This window comes from Aulonocara sp. 'chitande type north' Nkhata Bay, linkage group LG13, assembly GCF_057382095.1.
Source record: "Aulonocara sp. 'chitande type north' Nkhata Bay isolate Kocher_YH1m ecotype deep benthic linkage group LG13, A_spYH_male_GT1.1, whole genome shotgun sequence".
Classification (NCBI taxonomy): Eukaryota; Metazoa; Chordata; class Actinopteri; order Cichliformes; family Cichlidae; genus Aulonocara; species Aulonocara sp. 'chitande type north' Nkhata Bay.
In genome coordinates, this window is record NC_141356.1 from 30,937,296 (window position 1) to 30,955,923 (window position 18,628).

At 40.5% G+C, this 18,628-nt stretch overlaps 2 protein-coding genes across 3 annotated transcripts in view; one reads left to right on the top strand and one right to left on the bottom strand.

Annotated features, from left to right (window-relative positions):
• mcu (mitochondrial calcium uniporter) overlaps window positions 1-7,017 on the bottom strand; it is a 59,770-nt gene extending 52,753 nt beyond the window's left edge. For both annotated transcript variants that reach the window (XM_086259862.1, XM_086259861.1), the window contains exon 1: window positions 6,853-7,017. In XM_086259862.1, coding sequence (XP_086115988.1) covers window positions 6,853-6,969 — 117 coding nt within the window. In that variant the 5' untranslated portion in view covers window positions 6,970-7,017. The remainder of the gene's footprint in view (window positions 1-6,852) is intronic.
• A 4,618-nt stretch (window positions 7,018-11,635) lies between these two features.
• micu1 (mitochondrial calcium uptake 1) overlaps window positions 11,636-18,628 on the top strand; it is a 38,353-nt gene continuing 31,360 nt past the window's right edge. Inside the window, exons 1-2 of the mRNA XM_086259863.1 lie at window positions 11,636-11,790; window positions 18,218-18,382. Of these exons, the coding sequence (XP_086115989.1) occupies window positions 11,789-11,790; window positions 18,218-18,382 (167 nt within the window). The 5' untranslated portion in view covers window positions 11,636-11,788. The remainder of the gene's footprint in view (window positions 11,791-18,217; window positions 18,383-18,628) is intronic.

Below are 18,628 nucleotides of genomic sequence, written 5' to 3' on the forward strand. Positions count from 1 at the left end.
CTTTTTGCGCTAGTAATGTTGTGGAGTTGTATTTTGTCTCGCATCAATTATATCGTCGGTTATATCATTATCGCAAATTTTCAAATATATATCGTGATAAATATTTTTGGCCATATCGCCCTGCTCTAAACAAAAGTCTTGCAAAAGGAGGAGAAAGACTGCACTCATGAGGTGCAATTTACATCCTAATGAAATGAAAGCACCCACTCTTTTCTTTTTTTATTTAATTGTCACCCCAGACTGTCAATGTGTCTACACAACATCCATCCAACTCTGCAGCTGCTCTTAATTCACCATGAACTTGAATAAACGATGCTATACCCAATCAATATTTCCAGAAGGAAAGGTCAACCCAAGCTGTATTTTCCAGACTCTTCATAGTTCTTCTGAACTGGTTTGTGACAGGTTGCAAATGTCCAGGTAAGATCCAGGTAAGAATTTACCCCGGTTACGCATGACGATGCCATGAAAATGACTGTGGACAAAGCAATGATTTCAGCGCAGCAAAAGTGAAGTATAGGTTAACAAAGTGACGGGACAACACGCGAGTCTGGAAACCGTTTCCCATAACTGTCACATATTTTTGACGAATTCGGGTAAAGCCGACCTTCACACAAGCTAAATCTGCCCGGTCTAATTTACACTGCTCATTTGGACCCAGCATTCCCACTGATTTGTCACAATAATGAGACCAATCTCATAACTAATGGCCTGAAAGGCAGGGCAGCTGATGACCTTCGGGCTCTAGTAGCAACCTGCCCTCCTGGCAGAGGATGCCACAAGCCCCCCGATCTGAGATGAGAGAGGGTAACCAAGCGATGCCTCCATCCATCATCACATTACGCAAGTTGGCTTAATTTAATGTCCTTTTCAGACCTGACTGCAGACACGCTGGGCCACACAGAAACATGGAAAGCAGCTAATTAGTCTACGCCAACAGCAGAGGTTCGCCAGTCATTTTCCACTTCAAGGATGAAATGCCATCCGGATTACTAATGAGGACTTTGTCCATCACGACAGTCTCACCCATTGCAATGCCAAACGTCACCATAATGAGGCGATAACTGAAGCATGCAGATCCTCGCTACAGTAAGGTGCTGGATCATTAAAATAATAACTGCACGGTAAATGCAAAACAGGAAACAGATCGAGTGCTACAGTAGCGACCACACTCGCTAAATACATAACACGGCAGACAGCAAACAGGCTGCAAATGATTGGCGCTCCTCAGAGCCTAAAAACTGTTTTGTTTTTTCCCTCTTTATGCCGATGAATTTGCTAAAGTTCACCTTGTTTTTTTAAAGGCAGTAATGCAGAACGTAGTAGTTAGAAAATTCACAGCTGGAGTATTTAGAACATTAGGCACACACGCTTCTACGGCATCCTTCTAACAGGACTAACCTACAACTGTATTTTAAAGCAATACTCTCCAAAATGAAGCCAGTAAACTGTAGAGAAATGAAAAGAATATGTTAAGTTTCTTTTTTTATATTTACAGAATTGTACTTATTATACTACAAACAATGACATACATATGTAATGTTACACAAATTTTACTACATGTTCATTTGTGAGTGTATGTATGTAAATAGAGCAGTAGGAACAGAAAAAAATCCCATGTGGGGCAGCCCACAGTGGGTTAACAAGGCAGAGACAGCAGCCAAAAAGAGAGCACTGGGTGATTTCTCTGGGGCGCACACAAACCTCAGAAAGAAGAAAAAAAAAAGTCAAACACGCTTCTTGCTATGGGCCGTGTGCCTGTGCTCTCAGCAGCTCACGGATCATTAAGGGCCAGTGAGCGTCAACTAGAAAGCAAGTTTGCTAAAAGATATGAAGCAGTGTGAATGAACACAGCGGGTGAGAAGCTTCGCCTCCTAGCACGTCCACACACGTGCACACAGGTACACGTGCACTCACTCACACACAAAATAAGTATTGGACACGTCACAAATTTTCTTGTAAGTGAACACATTTCTAAAGGTGCTTTTGACATGAAATTCTCAGCAAATTTTGACCAGTCAAACTCTCCTGTCAGTGTAAATAAGCTTAACTACACATTTAATCTATGAAAGATTTTGATATAAGAACAACAAGTGCAAGTTCAAATTGATGAAGAAATGCTACGTCAACATCAGTACGTCTCAGAAAAACTGAGACGTACTGATGTTGATGTAGCATTTCTTCATCAATCTGATGAAGAAATGCTGCTTTGGGTTGAAACTGTAGGAAAAATATCTGGAAAATCTCAGAAAACGTTTCGTTAGCTTTTGTTATTTAGTTGTTTATCTATTACTTATTTACTTTGGTTCAGTAGGAAAAGCTGAAAAACACAGTTAAAAGTCTAAAATGTATATCATCCCTCACATTTTCCAAAGCTGCTAAGCTGACCAGAGTGGAGTCTTTGGCTGGTTGATTCTGGCCCCTGGGCCTTATGTTTGACACTCCTGTTTTAGCTGAACTGTTTCACAAACTTGTCGACCTAACTGTAACAGACACAGTGAGTCACCCTGCCGAAATCTGTAGATGGAAAAAAGGCCCATCCGCCACATAACTCCTGAACCACAGCAGACCCTGGAAATTACTCTGGCTACCACTCGACAGGGTGACCGCCACCAGAGCTGACAGGAGCTCTGTCATTACTACGGCCGCTAAAGCTATCAGCTTTTCATCACCGTAATAAGATGACAACACACACTTGTCATTTTGTCTGGTGTTAAGATAATCCATGATCTTTTCACGACACTGCCACGAAATGCCAGGAAAGGTGCTGCAGCATGAGCCTTACAGACAGGAAAGAGACATAAGTCTGTACTGCCTGAAGCTTCAGAGCGAGTATGCGTCCACATTCTGGTGTTATGAGTTACTGAGACGCATTTAGACCCAGCCAGACTAGTTCATGTCCCTGGCAGAATATAACCCACAGTGGTACCAGTTTACTGTCACGTCAGCTTAATAATTAACACCCTAGATACGTTTTACTTCAACTAAATGAGGAAGTGCACCTCTTTATTTTCAGCTCATCTCTAAATTAACTCTTTATCTTTTATTAGGCTACATGCACTTTTACCTCAACCTTGAGTAAATGAACTATTTTGATTTTATGCTGGCCCAACAAATTAAACTGCTGCGGGTGCTCGGCTTGGCCTGATTGCTGGATTTGTTTTGATAAAGACGCATGATATATACCCAGAAGCCACTTTTGCTCTAAAAAAAAAAAAAAAAAACAATCAAGAGATTTCAGGAAGTAACTACGAACTTGGTAAATATCTTTTTGGGAATGAGGAAAATCTATTTAGAGGAAATCCTTTTCTGTCAATGTGGCATGCTGTGTATTTTAACAACATTTACTTCTTCCCCGCTTTATTTGTTCGTTTAAATCAGGATTGGCAGGAAGAGTGGATGGCATGACATAACAACTGGCACAACCGGCATGTTATTATCTGGTTTACCTGTTTCGACCTTTCACACAGTGTTGCTCTGTTAATAACCAGATGATTTTTGGACAGATTTTATGCAAACAAAACCAAAAAAACAAATGCATGCGGGTCACAGCTTGGAACAATGTCTATACGTTAGTGGGTAGTGAATCCAGTCACAGTGTCTCAAGACACCCGTTTGACTAAGATAGGTTCCCAGTGAATCGGGGTAAACTAACATGCCCGTCTGGCAAAACAAGATTGGTTGCCTCGTTGTTATTTCCTGTTCATTACTCTGAAGCTCACTATCTCAAACTCATAAACACTGGTGCTAGTGATCTTGGCTAATCAGTTTTTCAAGCTCATTATAGGAACAGATATGGCTTAGACTAAAAGTCGAGTCACACTGCAAACTTTTAAAACAGTCTGAATATAGCCAAACAATAAGAGCACTGCTGACGGTTCTTTCAGATTCTTCATATGGGATGCGTTGCATGAATTGCTTTCATGTATCTTTCTGACATGGTTTCACTTCAGGTTTTTAGGGTTTTGGGTCATCTATGATAAAACTAAAACAGGACTTTATAAAAGTGAAATCACTTAGCGTCACGATAACCGTCACTTACAAAGACAATGAAAGCCCTGCGAGAAAACTCAGATCAGCTTTCTCACCCACTCACCCAAGAAAAACTCATCCCACTAAAAACGCCCCTGTGTATAGATAGTAATCCAATATCAGCTATGTTGACCACACATTATTATCACTTCTCTCCTGCTGAGCTACTGGCCATGATGTGATAACATCTGAGAACAGAAACGAAGGTCATCGTTGTAAAACCCAAATGTCATAAACAAACGGTCTCTGAATTGCCATCAGTTATTTTTCACACAACATGGGGTCATACACCTGCCAATCATCTGACTGCAAACTGAAGACTGGACTCATTAAGTAGCAGATAAATGGCAGCCGAATGGACATTTCCCCCATCACTTCATACCATATACCTGTTTCCCCCCTCAGTCTGTAAATGTTGGATCGCTGAGTCTGAAACCAGTTTGTCCGTGAATGGTAGAATAACATTGATGGAACTGCCATTGCGGACACGTCTATCAGTCATTCAGCTATCTTATCACCCTTAGCACAGCCACAAGCTTAGAGTCACTCTCTTATCACACTAATCCGGACAAGTTCAGAGCTGAGTCTGTGAAGGCAGCACGGATAAATTAGTTTACTCCTTTACTGATTGGATTAAAAGCCAGGAGCGGGCCTCGGCCCCCCGGCCCCAGCTGCTCTAGTCTCCAGCTGTTCAGCTTTAATGAACATAGGAGCTTTAATGTAAGTAAATGACTACAAAAAACAATATTTAATGCCTTTTATTGCCACATTTTCCATTAAATCACATATTTTAGATGCAAGATATGAACATATTGACTATCTCGCAGTACAGAAACTCCTGACTGATTTATAACCCTTTTACAAGGAGTATTCCCAGTGACTCGCCACTCCTACTACACATCAGGAAAGCAGCATCATATATGACAGCTGGCTCAATATTAATCTAGTGCAGGTTAAATGCAAGCATATGGAGTACACTGTCTCCTTTGCAGCCCCATCATCAGAGCCATTACACAGCTCTACATTTCAAGTTAGGCTCTAGAAACCATATTTAGGTCTTCTTTGAAACACGTGTGCATACAGCCTGCATGGAAACTGTATGCATCCCACTGCAGCTTTAATCAACACTAGTGCCGAAACAGGGTTTCCACTGGAAGACTCACAAATGAATACAGAGGCTTGGCTGTCACAAAGTGACAGGCCCGCGTTAGGGGCCGCCGCAGCAACGCTTCACTGGACGGAGACACAATATGACAGACAAACAACACTACAAACCTGGGCAGCCTGAAATAAAATGAAAACTTATTAGCGGCCAACTCTGGCAAGAGACAGTGAGTAGTAACGTGCTTAAAACAGTTAAGGCTTTCTTAGAGATGGAAGAGGCCAAGAATATCAATTCAGACTCAAATTTTTTCACTGTAATAGTTCACAGTGGGTGATAGTTCACAGTGGGTCTAGTGTGGAGATATGGAGTGTGTGTGTCTCTTCTGACAGCTCCTTAACCTCCGGGCTGGCCTGCTTCGCTGAGAAGGAAAGCCTCATTTAATTTCATAAGGCCTGTGGAAAGTGTGCCTGAAGATGGTGTCAGAGATAGAGAGAAAGACAACAAAACTCTCAAAACATTACATCAGTACTTCTAACTACTGCAAAGACTTCCACATTCCCAGAACCCCATCCTGGGCTTCTCCTCCCTCCTCAGGCTGCTGCTGGAAAGACTCACAGTTTCCTCTGCCTCTGTGACACCCCCCCTTCTGACAAGGGGGGAGGGGCGGGGGTGACAGAGGCAGGAAAACGCTGTGCAACTATTGCATGGTAGTGACAGCTCTGTAAACGCAATTGCCTTCCTGTTATTGTGAGCATTGTTGAGGGTGCATCCATTACTACAGTGACCATGTAAAGAAAAGACCTGCATCAGCTTGCAGGAATACCTAGGATTTCCCTGATGAATGGGGAAACACCCACAGGGAGGGGAGAAACAGCAGGCTGGCTGGAGAGTCTGACATCATCCAAGTGCAGACTTCCATGTTTCTGTGAAGCCTCATGTGTCAACACTGAGTGCATCTATGGATAACTCTCTTCAGCTCTCTTGCAGACACACACACACACACACAAGCACAACTTCCTCCTCAGGTCTGGACAGATGTTCATTGTTCTGAGTTTCTGCTGCTGCACAAACACACACCAGGTAATAGCAGAGAGATGGGGCTAACCATCAGCCACGGGCTCTCAATCACACCTTTACTGCAAAAGCACAAAAAATAAGGCATCCATACCCTTCCACAGTCAAACCAACCCTAGCAGGTACTGCAACCTAGAAGCTCAAACTGGGTCTTATTCTAATTCATATTCGCTGATCAGAATGATACTGGGATTAACATATGCCTGCAAAGTTGAAGGATTTCTTCTGGGTTTTGGGTTTGTTGTTTTTTTTTTAAATCACGGGTTATGAAGCTTTTGAGAGGCGAATGTTTGAAGGCTAGTTACAGTAAACGGCGGGGCAGCAGCAGCGGGGTGTCGATGGGTTTCAAGTGCTCCAAAAAGCTGCATTGCCTCTCTGTCAAACCTCTACGTCCCACCGTGGATTAAAATATCCACGCGACACCAGGTTGGGATACGTATCATGACTCGTCGTGTGCCTCACCTTTACGTGAAGCTCGACCTCAAAGAAATAAATGAAGTGGGGGAGATATTGACGCTAGTTAGCTTCACTTCCTTAGCCAGCCCCGCTTGCCTTCTCTCCGGTCCAGCCTCGCCAGCTCGGTCCCTACCCCTCTCTCTCTCTCTCTCTCTCGGAGCTGTCTCAGACGTCCTGGGACTTACCGGTCTTATATGCTGATGATGCCGCTGTGAAGAGACAACAAGTGCGGGGCGGCTGCTGGCCACCGCTCCGCTGCTCCGGGACAAGAGGAGTACTGATCTACACACTTTCACAGCCATCTCTGTAGTGAAAGCTCGCCGTGAAGGAGACTGCTGCGGGCGGGCGGACGGAGAGGCACCGAAGAAGCACAGAGGGAGGGGTGGGCGGGTTTGCGGGGCTGGACTATGATATACACATGCCCAGTGTTGCACCAGTGTGCTAAGATAATGCACTTCTGTGCGCACTAGTTCAAAAAAATGTATGTTATGCGAAGACTGCAGTACACCTGTCTCCAGTGACAATATACCCTACTGCAATTCAAAAAAAAAAAAGAAGTCTGGTGATAGTGGCATGGGTGAAGGAACTATATACACACATCTCGGTGAAAATCATTGTTTTTATGTCTAATGTGTTTAACCAAATAAGAAAACATGTATACTATGTTTTTGTTGTTTTTTAAAAAGAGGGTTTCATTCTTAAAGCTTCACACTTAACACAGTGCACAGTGCAACCTGTCTGAATGTCTTTCTGTCACTCGTCACTCTATCCATCTATAGCCAAATATCAAATATAACCTGTCCTTCAGTCACACTTGTGTTCCTGGATCAAATATAAGTGAACTGGTCTTCATCGGCTTTTAAACAGGTAGGCTTTCATTACATTTCAGAGCTTCTGTGGCCGTTCAATGGGGCAAGCAGTTTATGAGGTGCACTGTTTTCTGGAGAATCATCCATCCACTGCAAATTCAGCTAATGGGAGTGCTAATGGGTCTGTTTGGTCAATGAATGTCAAGGAGACTCCCCACCGTGGAATGCAACCTGTTTTTGTCTGTAATCTTTGACCAAGCCCATCATATAATACCACCTACCACACCTGTGTTGGTCAAGGGTGAGTCCAGATAGGCAACTCTTAAAAGACAAAAACAAACACATTTTGTGTAATTCACCGCAGTGATTTATGTGATCACATGGTTTCTTATCACAACTTTAGATCCAAAGTAAGGAGCAGAAAGATAAGGAATGAGTCAAATTCGTTGTTTTGTTGCTTGTCTTATGTTTTTTATAATGTATTTATTTCAAATACAGTAGCAGTATGTCATTGCTCCTGAACTCATCCCAATCCCTTCTGTACTTCCTCAGGTGCACTGCATCAGGCTGTGTGGGTGATGCAATTTAAATGCAAATTCCCAGTCATGGACAAGGATCTGCTCAAGGCCTCAAGCCTGCATCGATTCACAGGGCAGATCTTTTGTGTGGTGCCAAACACTACCGTGCACTGGCTCAAATAAACCTTTAGACGTCTGCTCTAACTGTGTCACGGCGGTGGTGCATTTGCACATGATGCGTCAGCAGTGTAAACTAAAGAGCTTGCAGCAAAGAAAAGCTACCTGCATGTATTAGATTTCATTAGAGCTAAGACGTGTATGATTTGTTTGTACTCCAAACTGTGTCCACAGCATTAAATCAGCTAATAAAGAGAAGCTATACATATCAGACCGTGGTGTTTGATCTCAGTGTAACCTAAAATGCCCTACATGCCACATTATTGTAACAGCACAACTTCTTATCTTCCTCAAAATCTACAGTTATGATACTTTGGGTGAGTTATCACCAACGTAAAGACACTAACACTGCAGGTGCAAGAAAATAAGACCAGGTGACACCATTCCTTTTGAAAGTAACTAAGTATTTAGATATATCCAAACCAAAGTGGGAAAAAAAAACCACTTTATGGAAAATCTCAATGATACCCCAGTTAATTTCACTAAGACACTCGTGTTAATACACAAATTAAAATAAAAATTAAATTACTGATATAAATTGGACATGACAAGTCTCTACAGCACTAAATTTGTGCGACTCAAATAAAACCACTGCTGACAGTAATCTTTTTTTTCCCCCAGTTATCCTCATATGATTGAATTTTTAATTTAATTTTAATAGAGACGGTACAGATTTGAAACACCCTCTGCCACCATTTCTCAAGGTCATGATGAGTGATTTGAGGAGAGTACAAAATGAGGTGTGTTTGGTTGCCACGTAAATATGAGTGTTCACACATGTCTGTACTTGAATGAAATGTCGCCCAGCGTGAAAATACAAAAGAGCTCCGCCCGTGGTTTTATGAAAGAAGTAACGCTCAAAGACAGCATGCATGGGTGTGCAGACGTGGAATACGTCAGAGAAATAAGACTGACGGAGCCAGCTTTTGTTCTCATGTCAAAAAAAGAATAAAAAAGAAGGTGTTGTTGTTGTTGCAGACGAACAACACACCTTCATGGATTTACAAAGGTGTTCCTCAGTGTGGTTCTCAACAGTGTGACACCCTCTTAAACCAACCAAAATTAAAAGAGTTAACAACAGTGTCCAAACATCCTTCTAAAAACAGTTGAGGTTTGGTCTTATCTCCTGCTCCACCTTTGCACTGCCACATTTGCAGGATGGCTTTGATCAGTAGTGGAAGGAAGACATGTTTCTGAATATGCTTCCATGCCTACAGAAACATTTTTGGCCTGGATGTTCATATTTATTTATATGTAGGCTGACATTTGCACTGCATGCATTCTTTTTTTTTTTCTTGTCTCACAAGTTTCATAGAAACTCCATTTCCATTCTCTGAACTGTAGCCCATTAATTTTGTACAAAATGTTATAAACCAACTTTCATGTTATACATGTTTATGGGTCAATAAAGGAGTCAATATGAATAAGAGCACTGCTGTGGAGTTCTAGGTGACGCTGAGGTTATTGTAGTAAAACTAATAACATCCAATTTGAAATTTCAGTATTTGACAGGTTTCTATTGTGGCATTCTGGTGATACATTGTGAGTCCTAATGAACTCTATGCTGAGGAGCTGCAGGCATATTTAAACAGTGTCCCTTATTTAAGAAAAAACAAACAACTGTAGACTAAAAGACAGCACAGATACAATTTGTTCTAACAAAGATTTTATGAAAAGATAAAAGGAAGGGGAATGGGTGACAATTTGCAAAGGAGGAAGGCAGCAATATTAGTTGCGGTGTGTGAGCATGTGATATTATTATACTGTTGATAATCACTTCAAGTTTGTATCACCTGTTTGAGACAACACACACAGACAGAGACACAAACAATCATAGAGAGCTGACTCAATGAAGCATTTCACTGAGTTATTATAAATTTATAGTTTAAGCCATGACACCTGGTTGCATAAGCATTGCATCCTACTGCATGTAATGCAAAGATTGTATGACCTGAGGCTGTTAGGTGGACATATAACGTCTTTAAGGCTTGTGTGTTCAATTTCAGATATATCTTGCGTGTTCATTCATTTCACTTAGTAGCTAAGGGATAAATGTTATCAATCTAAGTCTGACTAATGAGAATAATTAATATTATTAGAACTCTTCTGACATTTCTGGCATTTCTAAAGGCCTAGGTTGTGCATCATTGTGAAATTTGGGTGACATTGTTAGTGGATGTGACAAAAGCCTGCAGTCATGAAACGTCCCAAGGCAAGCTCAGCCGCTCTCCAGTTTTTCCTTTCACATTTTGCATGCAAACCACCAGATATGTTGGCTCTTCAAGGCAACAATTATAACTGGCACACTGTGGAGAGGCTCGTTATTTAATCTGGAACTCTATAAAGACATATGACTGAAATCAGACACTCTCTTTCAGTTCAGTTTAATATTGTTACATAATACCAAATGAAATGTATTTTATTCTAAAATTTTAAACCTGAAATAGAATTGTTGAATCTGTATTTAGGCCTAACATTAGTAGGTACACCTTACTTGTACTGGGTAGGAGCCCTTTTCCCCTCAGAATTCTTCATGGTATTGATTCAATAAGGTACTGGAAACAGTACCTCAGAAGTTTTGGGGCATATTGGAATGACAGCATCACACAGTTGATTCAGATTTTTGGGCTGCAAACCCATGAAGCGACCCTCCTGTTCTTCTGCATTCCAGAGATGCTCTATTGCATTAAGATCTTATTACTGTGGAGTAAAGTGCACTCATTGTCATGCTCAAGAAACCAGTTCGAGATTATTTCAGCTGTACAACATGGTGCGTTATCTTGCTAAATGTACTCATCAGAAGATTGGTACATTGTGGTCATAAAAGGATGGTATGCTATGCTGTGGTGTTTAAATGAGGCTCAGTTGGTTAAAAAAACAATCCCTCACAACATTACACCAGCAGCAGCAGCAGCCTAAACTACTGCTGTGAGGCAGGATGGATCCACGCCTTCATGGTCTTTACACTAAATTCTGAACCTACCAGCCAACTGTTAGAACAGACACCGAGACTTGTCCGACCAGGCGATGTTTCCCCAGTCTTCTATTGTCCAGTTTTGGTGAGTTTGTGTCAATTGCAGCCTCTTTCCTGTTCTGAGCTAATAAGAGTCCCACTTGGTGAGGTCCTATGCAGCTGTAGCAGTGTGTTGTGTGTTCACAGATGCTCTTCTGCATGCCTTCCTTGTAAAGAGTGGTTATTTGAGTGAGTTGAGTGCATTGCCTTCCCTTGAAGCAGTCTGTCTGTTCACAAAGAGAACTGCCACTCTCTGAATATTTTCTCTTTTTGGACCCTTCTCTGTAAGCCCTATAAAAAAAAGTAAAACAGTTGTGCTGTGCTGACCATAATGTACCTATTCGATTAGACAACTTAAAGTCCCCACAAGACTTTTGATTTTCCTTTACTTACACTGTAATTCCGCCTAAACCTGGACGGAGGGATGATGGGAGGGTGCCTGTGTGAAATGCATGGGGCTGGTACGGAGATGTTGTCCCACCCTCTCTGAAACACGGAACTATTAGCGCAGTACTCCATCACTGCAGACACACTGAGCAAAGACGTACTCTGAATCGGTGAAGACGTTATTACTTTGGACTGAGTGGTGTTTTTATCGCTGCTTATGTAAGTAACCGTGCCTCCTATGAGCTATAAGAAAGCTCCGTAATGACGCAGTGTGTAACAAAACGATGAAATAGCTGCTAGTAGAGCTAGCACTTGCCATTAAATCTAACGTTAACTAGCTAGCTCGCCAGCGTGAGTTACCCCACGAAACAATTACTTGACTGCCGAACTAACCAGCTAAATATTGACATTAACAAGTGACTGACGATAGAAGCATTTAGTTTATTATTGGTTAGACGGGTAGCTGCTAACCTTGTAGCCCGTCATGCTGTTGTCAACGAAGTTAACTTGCGGCTAAAAACAAAACACTGGGATCACTATCAAATGAACAGCTCTAGCTGTTCGTGTTTCCGTTTCAACATGCCAAACGCAACACTAACATCACCTTAACCAGTGTTTTTGAGCCAGTTGTTGACAGCTAGCTGTTTTTGTGTGTGTTTTTGGTGTTGTGTTAACAGTGGGCCATGTCATATTGAACACAAACACAGGAAGGTGTATCTTTCAGTTGTTTGTCTAAGATTATTATTATTGCATGTTTACACGAAACACCCAGAGACTAAAATGATTATGCTTCAAAGGATAGTGCAATGCTAGCTCTTACCCAAAGAAAACATTTCCTAATTTATTTGGGAACAATACATAGCTTTTTTGGGTTGGGTGTCGCAAAACACCCATTAAAAATTCAGGTCTGCATGTTTGTCTTTTATGTTATGTATATGATTTTTAAAAGCTTGGATTGAATTGAGGAGCACAAGTATGAGTAAATGTATAATGCATGTATGTAAGAGGCCATGTAAGGCTTTAGAAGTAATTTCTGTAAGTTTAAAATCAGCTACCAGGCAGCCAGTGTATTGTAACAAAGGTGAGAAAGTCCTGACCCAGATACACTTGACAACGATATGCAGTTTCTGAAAGCTTTAGTTATTTCTTTTTAATGAGGTACTGGTCCATATATCCAAACTGTTCTTTTTAAAATTCTGAATGCTCTTGATACTTCTGAAAATAACCCCATCTCTCTGTGTATGTGTACCCCTAGGGTGGGAAAAAAAGATCCCCAAGCAGCAAAAAGAACTGCTGTATTTGCTGTTGTTTAACTGGAATGAATCTGTGGTCTCACCTGAGATCATAAAATGTAATTTTTAATGCCATAGGCTATTTAGATTACACCCCCCCCCCCCCAAACACACACACACACACACACACACACACACACACACACACACACACACACACACACACACACACACACATTTTATATTAAAAAAAGGTTTGCTTTTAGGTAGTGAAGAATAATTGTTGAGGACATTGATTTACCTGCTCCTTCTTCCAGTCCAGGTCCAGTGTGCCTTGTAACTAGACTTACGATGATAGTTTTCTATCATTGTAGCTTCAGCTGAACTTAGCATTGAGCTTCTGGGAAAGTGTAAAAGCAAAACTCTCTAATTAAAAATGTGGATTCAAAAAATTAGACTGAATTCTTGAAATATGATGTAAATTAATCATTTTTAAACACTCATAAATACATGAAAAAAGTTGCCTGATATCGTGAGGGCGGCACTGGATTTATAAAGCTGTAATAACAGGATGGAGTTTAATAAGTAGCTAAGTCATGCTCTGCAAGGTTTAGGATATTTTTACATGTACTTTGATAATAATGAGCATTTTACTTTAACACAGCCACCCCCTTTGTTGTGGCTGCTGTGTTCCAGATTTAGCTTGCGTTGATGGAGTTGATGAGGAGACAAGCATTGCAATCAAAAACATCACTCAAAGTTTGAGCATGCCAAAGGAATGAAGTCTCGCACTCAAATTTCTCCAAAAACGTGCCAAGACAAAGCATTCCTGCATGGTTAAGTACAGGTGCAAAGAAAGAAAAAAATGTATCAGATGTTACTCCATTATAACCTAATTAAAAATATATATCAGGAACTCTAACAGCTTACAATTACCTTTAGTTTGTAATCAAAATATGCACGCTTTTAAAACTTTTTTAATGTAAGGTTTTCAAAAGAGTACATTGAAGGACTCTTTGTTGGTTTGTGATCAGACTGAAAGGATGATGAAATGCTGTTTTCCTTATGATATTCTCTCTTTTACAGCTTTGCTGTTTTGTTCAGATGAAAGATGTATGTTTTTCATTATACAGAACGTGCACACGGTAAAATAGAGCAGAGTAGAAACCGAATAAATGTATATATGCCACATAGATATGAATGAGAAGCAAATTTTGGACTGACTGCTTCATTTCTTTACATAGTTAGACATAACGAATGGGCAGGTTTTTGTTGTAGTGTGGCTCACTGGCTTTTATGCAAGTTAGTTTCCAGTGTCCTTTCACAAAGTTATTATCTGAACAAGCTTTAGGCTTCCCATTTGGAGATTACACAGAGCGTGTATAACTTCCCCTTTGAAAATGTTTAATTTCACTTGGTAGATGTATTTCAAAGATTTAAGCAAACATTATTAACTAGTTTAAATGAGTGACCCTCAACTAGTAGCTAGGAATCAAAAAGATCAAGAAATTTAAATCCATATTTTATGTTCATCCCTTTTTCTTTTTCTTTTTAAATTGAATCTGGCGCATGTGTGTGCTTGTCTTCTTGTCTGGCGGTTGGAGGAAAGGATTCACGAGATTGTGTCAAGTCAGAATTTGAAAAAATATACAAAAAATATGACATTAGTTCTTCAGTTTTGTAGTACATAAAGTGTCATTGCTCCATATTTTGCAGTGTAGTAAAGTTAAGTAATGCACCTTACTGCCTTACTTCCCAAAATCAAATAAAACCCAAGGTACTGCTGAGAGCTAAAATCATTACAAATTCTTTCAGCTGCAGTACAGTAATCACCGTAGCTGCCATAGTTGTTACAGTCAGGAGCAGTGTCCAGACATCACATTGCTGCAACACCACCCCTGGGGTGGTTTCCCTGCCATCTCACTTTTTCTTAGTCTTTGTTTTGTTCTGTTACTCTGTACAGAGGAGCATTTCAGAGTGTCAATAACTGTGTTGCTGCCTCTGCTGTGAAAAGGCAAAAACAGTGAGAGTAAAAGCCCATACTCTTTGTTTGGTGGTGTAGCTGTAACTCAGCAGCAGAGCAAATAGTGCTATAGCCAGGACTCACTAACCTGCTATGAGACTTACATATGTTTGAGATCACTCAGCATCTGTTCATCTTTGGTTTTAGACTAATAAACAAATTACTAGCTTTCCACTTGGCTTTGTGTAGGGCTGGAGATGTTGTTTGGGAGAGACAGGCTGCCGAAGACAGCTGAATTATAGATAACATTGCTGAAGTTGATAACATGTAGTTTTGTTACTTTAAGTGCTGTAAAAGGTTTCCAAACCTAAATCTGTTATTCTAGCAAAACGATGTAGCCATTGAGCTGCTGTGCTAGCTACAGAGTATTAGTTAATGCCAAAGAAATCTAACTGACTGTACTTAGGACCTGTTATCTAACTTCTTTGTGAAAATGTAGGTAATTATATTTGCATAAAATGGCAAACGGTTGGTTAATATTGATATCATATCATTTCTATGCAAAAACTGGTGCATTATATTTTAAAAACTTTATTTTGAACAATGGCTTTATTTTAATTTAAATATCGTAAATATCGTAAATATCGTAAATATCGTAAATATCGTAATATCAAAATGTAGTGGAGGTTGCGGGGAATAGGTGGCTGTCTGGTTTGGATTTCCAAACCAGCAGCACTCACGCCTCAGCAAACTTTGCATTTAACAGTTCACCTTTGGAGACCTTCATTCAAGTTTTTAAACCGCTTTCTATCGTCTTAGCTCCAGTTGAACTAGGCATCGAAGTTTTTGGGGAGGTGTGAAAGCAAAGTGCTGCGATGAAAATGTGCTGGATTCAAAAACTCAGACAAAATGAGTGCATTCTAGTGAAAATGAAAGCACTCATCAGTGAACTCAGTAATTATGAGTTAGATAACACAGAGTTGCAAATAACATTTGGTCAGCTGCTGTTCTGGGAGCCAACTAATTTCAAACTGCTGGAAAGACATTCAGGGGATGAATGTGTGGGCATATGTGCAGACACTCACTGGCTCTCACACAACTGTGGGGATATACCAGTGTCATAAATATGTTAGTTAGTTTGCATTTTGAAAATCTTTGTTTACTGTACATGTACCTTGGTGAATTTTGGAAAGGCATTAAAATATAAAGAAGTTTATTAATACTAAAGATTTCTGCAACACCAACGACTTGCATTTTTGGGCTTTCTTGTTGCATCATGTGAGTTTTGGTCTGTTTCTATAAAGTTTTGGTGTCGTTCCTTTACCATTAGGCTTTCCCCCAGTCCCAAAAAGTATAATAGTGTGGATGCATGCTCACTGTTCCCTTTAGTCCTTATTGTCATGGGCTACTGAACACTCCAATTAGCATATGCCATGTTTCACTGTTCTTTCTGCTGAGTCTGCTTGACAGTTGGTGCCTGAATTGTTAATAGGATATTGACAGGTGGTAGCTTTGAGCCTCAGTGGGGTTAACTCCTCCATCATGTAGTTTGAAAAGTGCACACATGGGAGCTACAGATACACACCAGTAGCCCCTTTCCTAATTGTTAATCATCTTTCCGTGACACTGAAGAATTAAGCAACAGTATAGCTGAAAAAAGTTCTGGAGCTTAGGTGCACTGGTGGCAATTAGTTTTATCCCTGATTTTCCGTTGTTTATTAATTTAGGTATGTGGGAAAGCCAGGACCTTCTACATTGACTTTTTAGGGAACCATTTTGTCTACAGTGCCATGTGAAGGCAGATCCCAATGGTGAACTCCCATTGTTCTAAGCTTTGTCTCTTGAGGTGACTGTTAATTACTTTTTTGGGGGGGTTAAAATCTGCAAATCCTTACCTATGACTTCCATGGTTTATAATTGGACAAGGTAGGTGTTTAGTACTGTGGTAGCTATGTGCTAGCTTTACAGTGTTTAGAGGATCTTGTGGTATGAATCCACATGTGTAGTTCATCCATCTATCTGTCTGTTCCTTTGTTATCTTACATTCGTATCTGATCAGGATTGGCTGGGATTGGAGTCCATATCAGCGGACAAAGTGCGTAGAAAAAGCAAACAACCAATCACTCTTACATCCCCACCTACGGCCAGTTTAAAGGGATAGCACACTGCCATTCTAATCCACTAATCTTTTTTTTTTATGTATGTTTTTTTTAAGTAAATGTGTTAAATCTCAGCTAAATAATCCTAGTTTTGATTTCTGCTATAATCAGGCATCCTTACTTCACAGTGGAAATCCGACTGCCTGACATGCTGTTTGTTGGAATCAAAATCAAAGCAAATAAAAATACTACAACTGTGGCTACAAATCTTAAGGCCAAAGTACAGGTTTCTGTTTTTATTATCCTAACTAAGGGAGTTAATGAAATATAGGTGTGCACACATATATAATGATTCAATTGTCCAATACGTTTAATCAAAGAGTTTACAAAGTAATAACTTTAAAACAAAAAAAAAATGCTTAAATTAGTCACTAAATATACAGGGATGGGTGTTAATAGGTGCTGAGCAGGAAGCACAGAGGGCAGACCTTCACCTGTGTGGTCTTTGACCAGGTTTGTTTGGTTAATAATCTTTGCAGCAGATTGACTATGAAGGGCTGATTCACACAGACTTTTCAGAAAGTTGTTTCAACATTTATTATAATTGTGCAAGATGATCAAATGATGGCACATATAGTCTACATGTAATCTGCTATGGTGCGAACAAAAATGTAAAAGAATGACTGAATAAATTGAATAAAAAAACTGCACTAAAGTATGCAGTAAGTTCACAGCATGAGGAAAGAAACTGCTGATATTACAGCAGCAGATACTCCCGTTTTGCTTGCCAGGGGATAGCAAGGTGGATATTGGGCTCAACTCCCTAATACCACTTATGATGTGTAGATGGGTGGTTGGGATACTCTTGAGGGGGGTTTAATTCCCCCACAGCACCCATCCAGTCTCTGCTGTGCACATCTCATACCAGATTGTGATGTTTCCAGTCAGGATGCTTTCATTGCTCCTCTTCAGACGTTAACAAGACAAGATGAATTTGGTCTTCTTTGATTTCCTTACGAGGCTTCTAAACTTTCTTTACCACGGTTGAGATCTGTCTGTGACTTAAACTCTGCAAAGCACTGATGTGGGCTCTAATCTGAGGTAGCTTTAACTGGTGATTTCTAAGACAGATAAAAGTTATGAAACTATGTACTCAGCTCAGAATTTTCATATCCTTTGTATTCACATACTTAACATGAAATTATTTCATAGTTTTTATTTATTCAGTTTTGGCATACAGTAGTAGAATACAAAACAGAAACACAATTTAATAGGTGTGTGTTGCTTTTTTCTGTCATTGTACATACCGATACTGCAAGAGTGTCTAACCCTTTACTCTCGTCCCTCTGCAGGATGTTCCACTTGCGGGCATTGTCCGCAGTTTCAGTGGGGCTCGCGCAGCTGTCCCGGCGTTATCACAGCGGGGCAGTGCGAGAGTCTGGCCGGAGAAGGCTGATGCTGGCAGCCCTAGCTGGGGTAACCGGTGTGTCTGCTAGTGCTGGACTGCTGTGGAAGAGGTAGTTTTTTGTTTTGTTTTTTTACACCCTTGTGCCTCATTTTATTGCTCTTAAAATAATAGTGGTCTTAAAAAAATACTGCATTTGTTCCTTAAGAAGCAATTTGAAGCAAGCTGATGTGTAAACAACTCAGTGATTTACAAGCAGCCTGCTCAAGGTGCAGATTGCTTCTCGGCTGAAGGCCTGTCTAGTTTTACTTAATACAATGTGGCATGACTGGGAATTCAATTTAAACATGCCATTTTT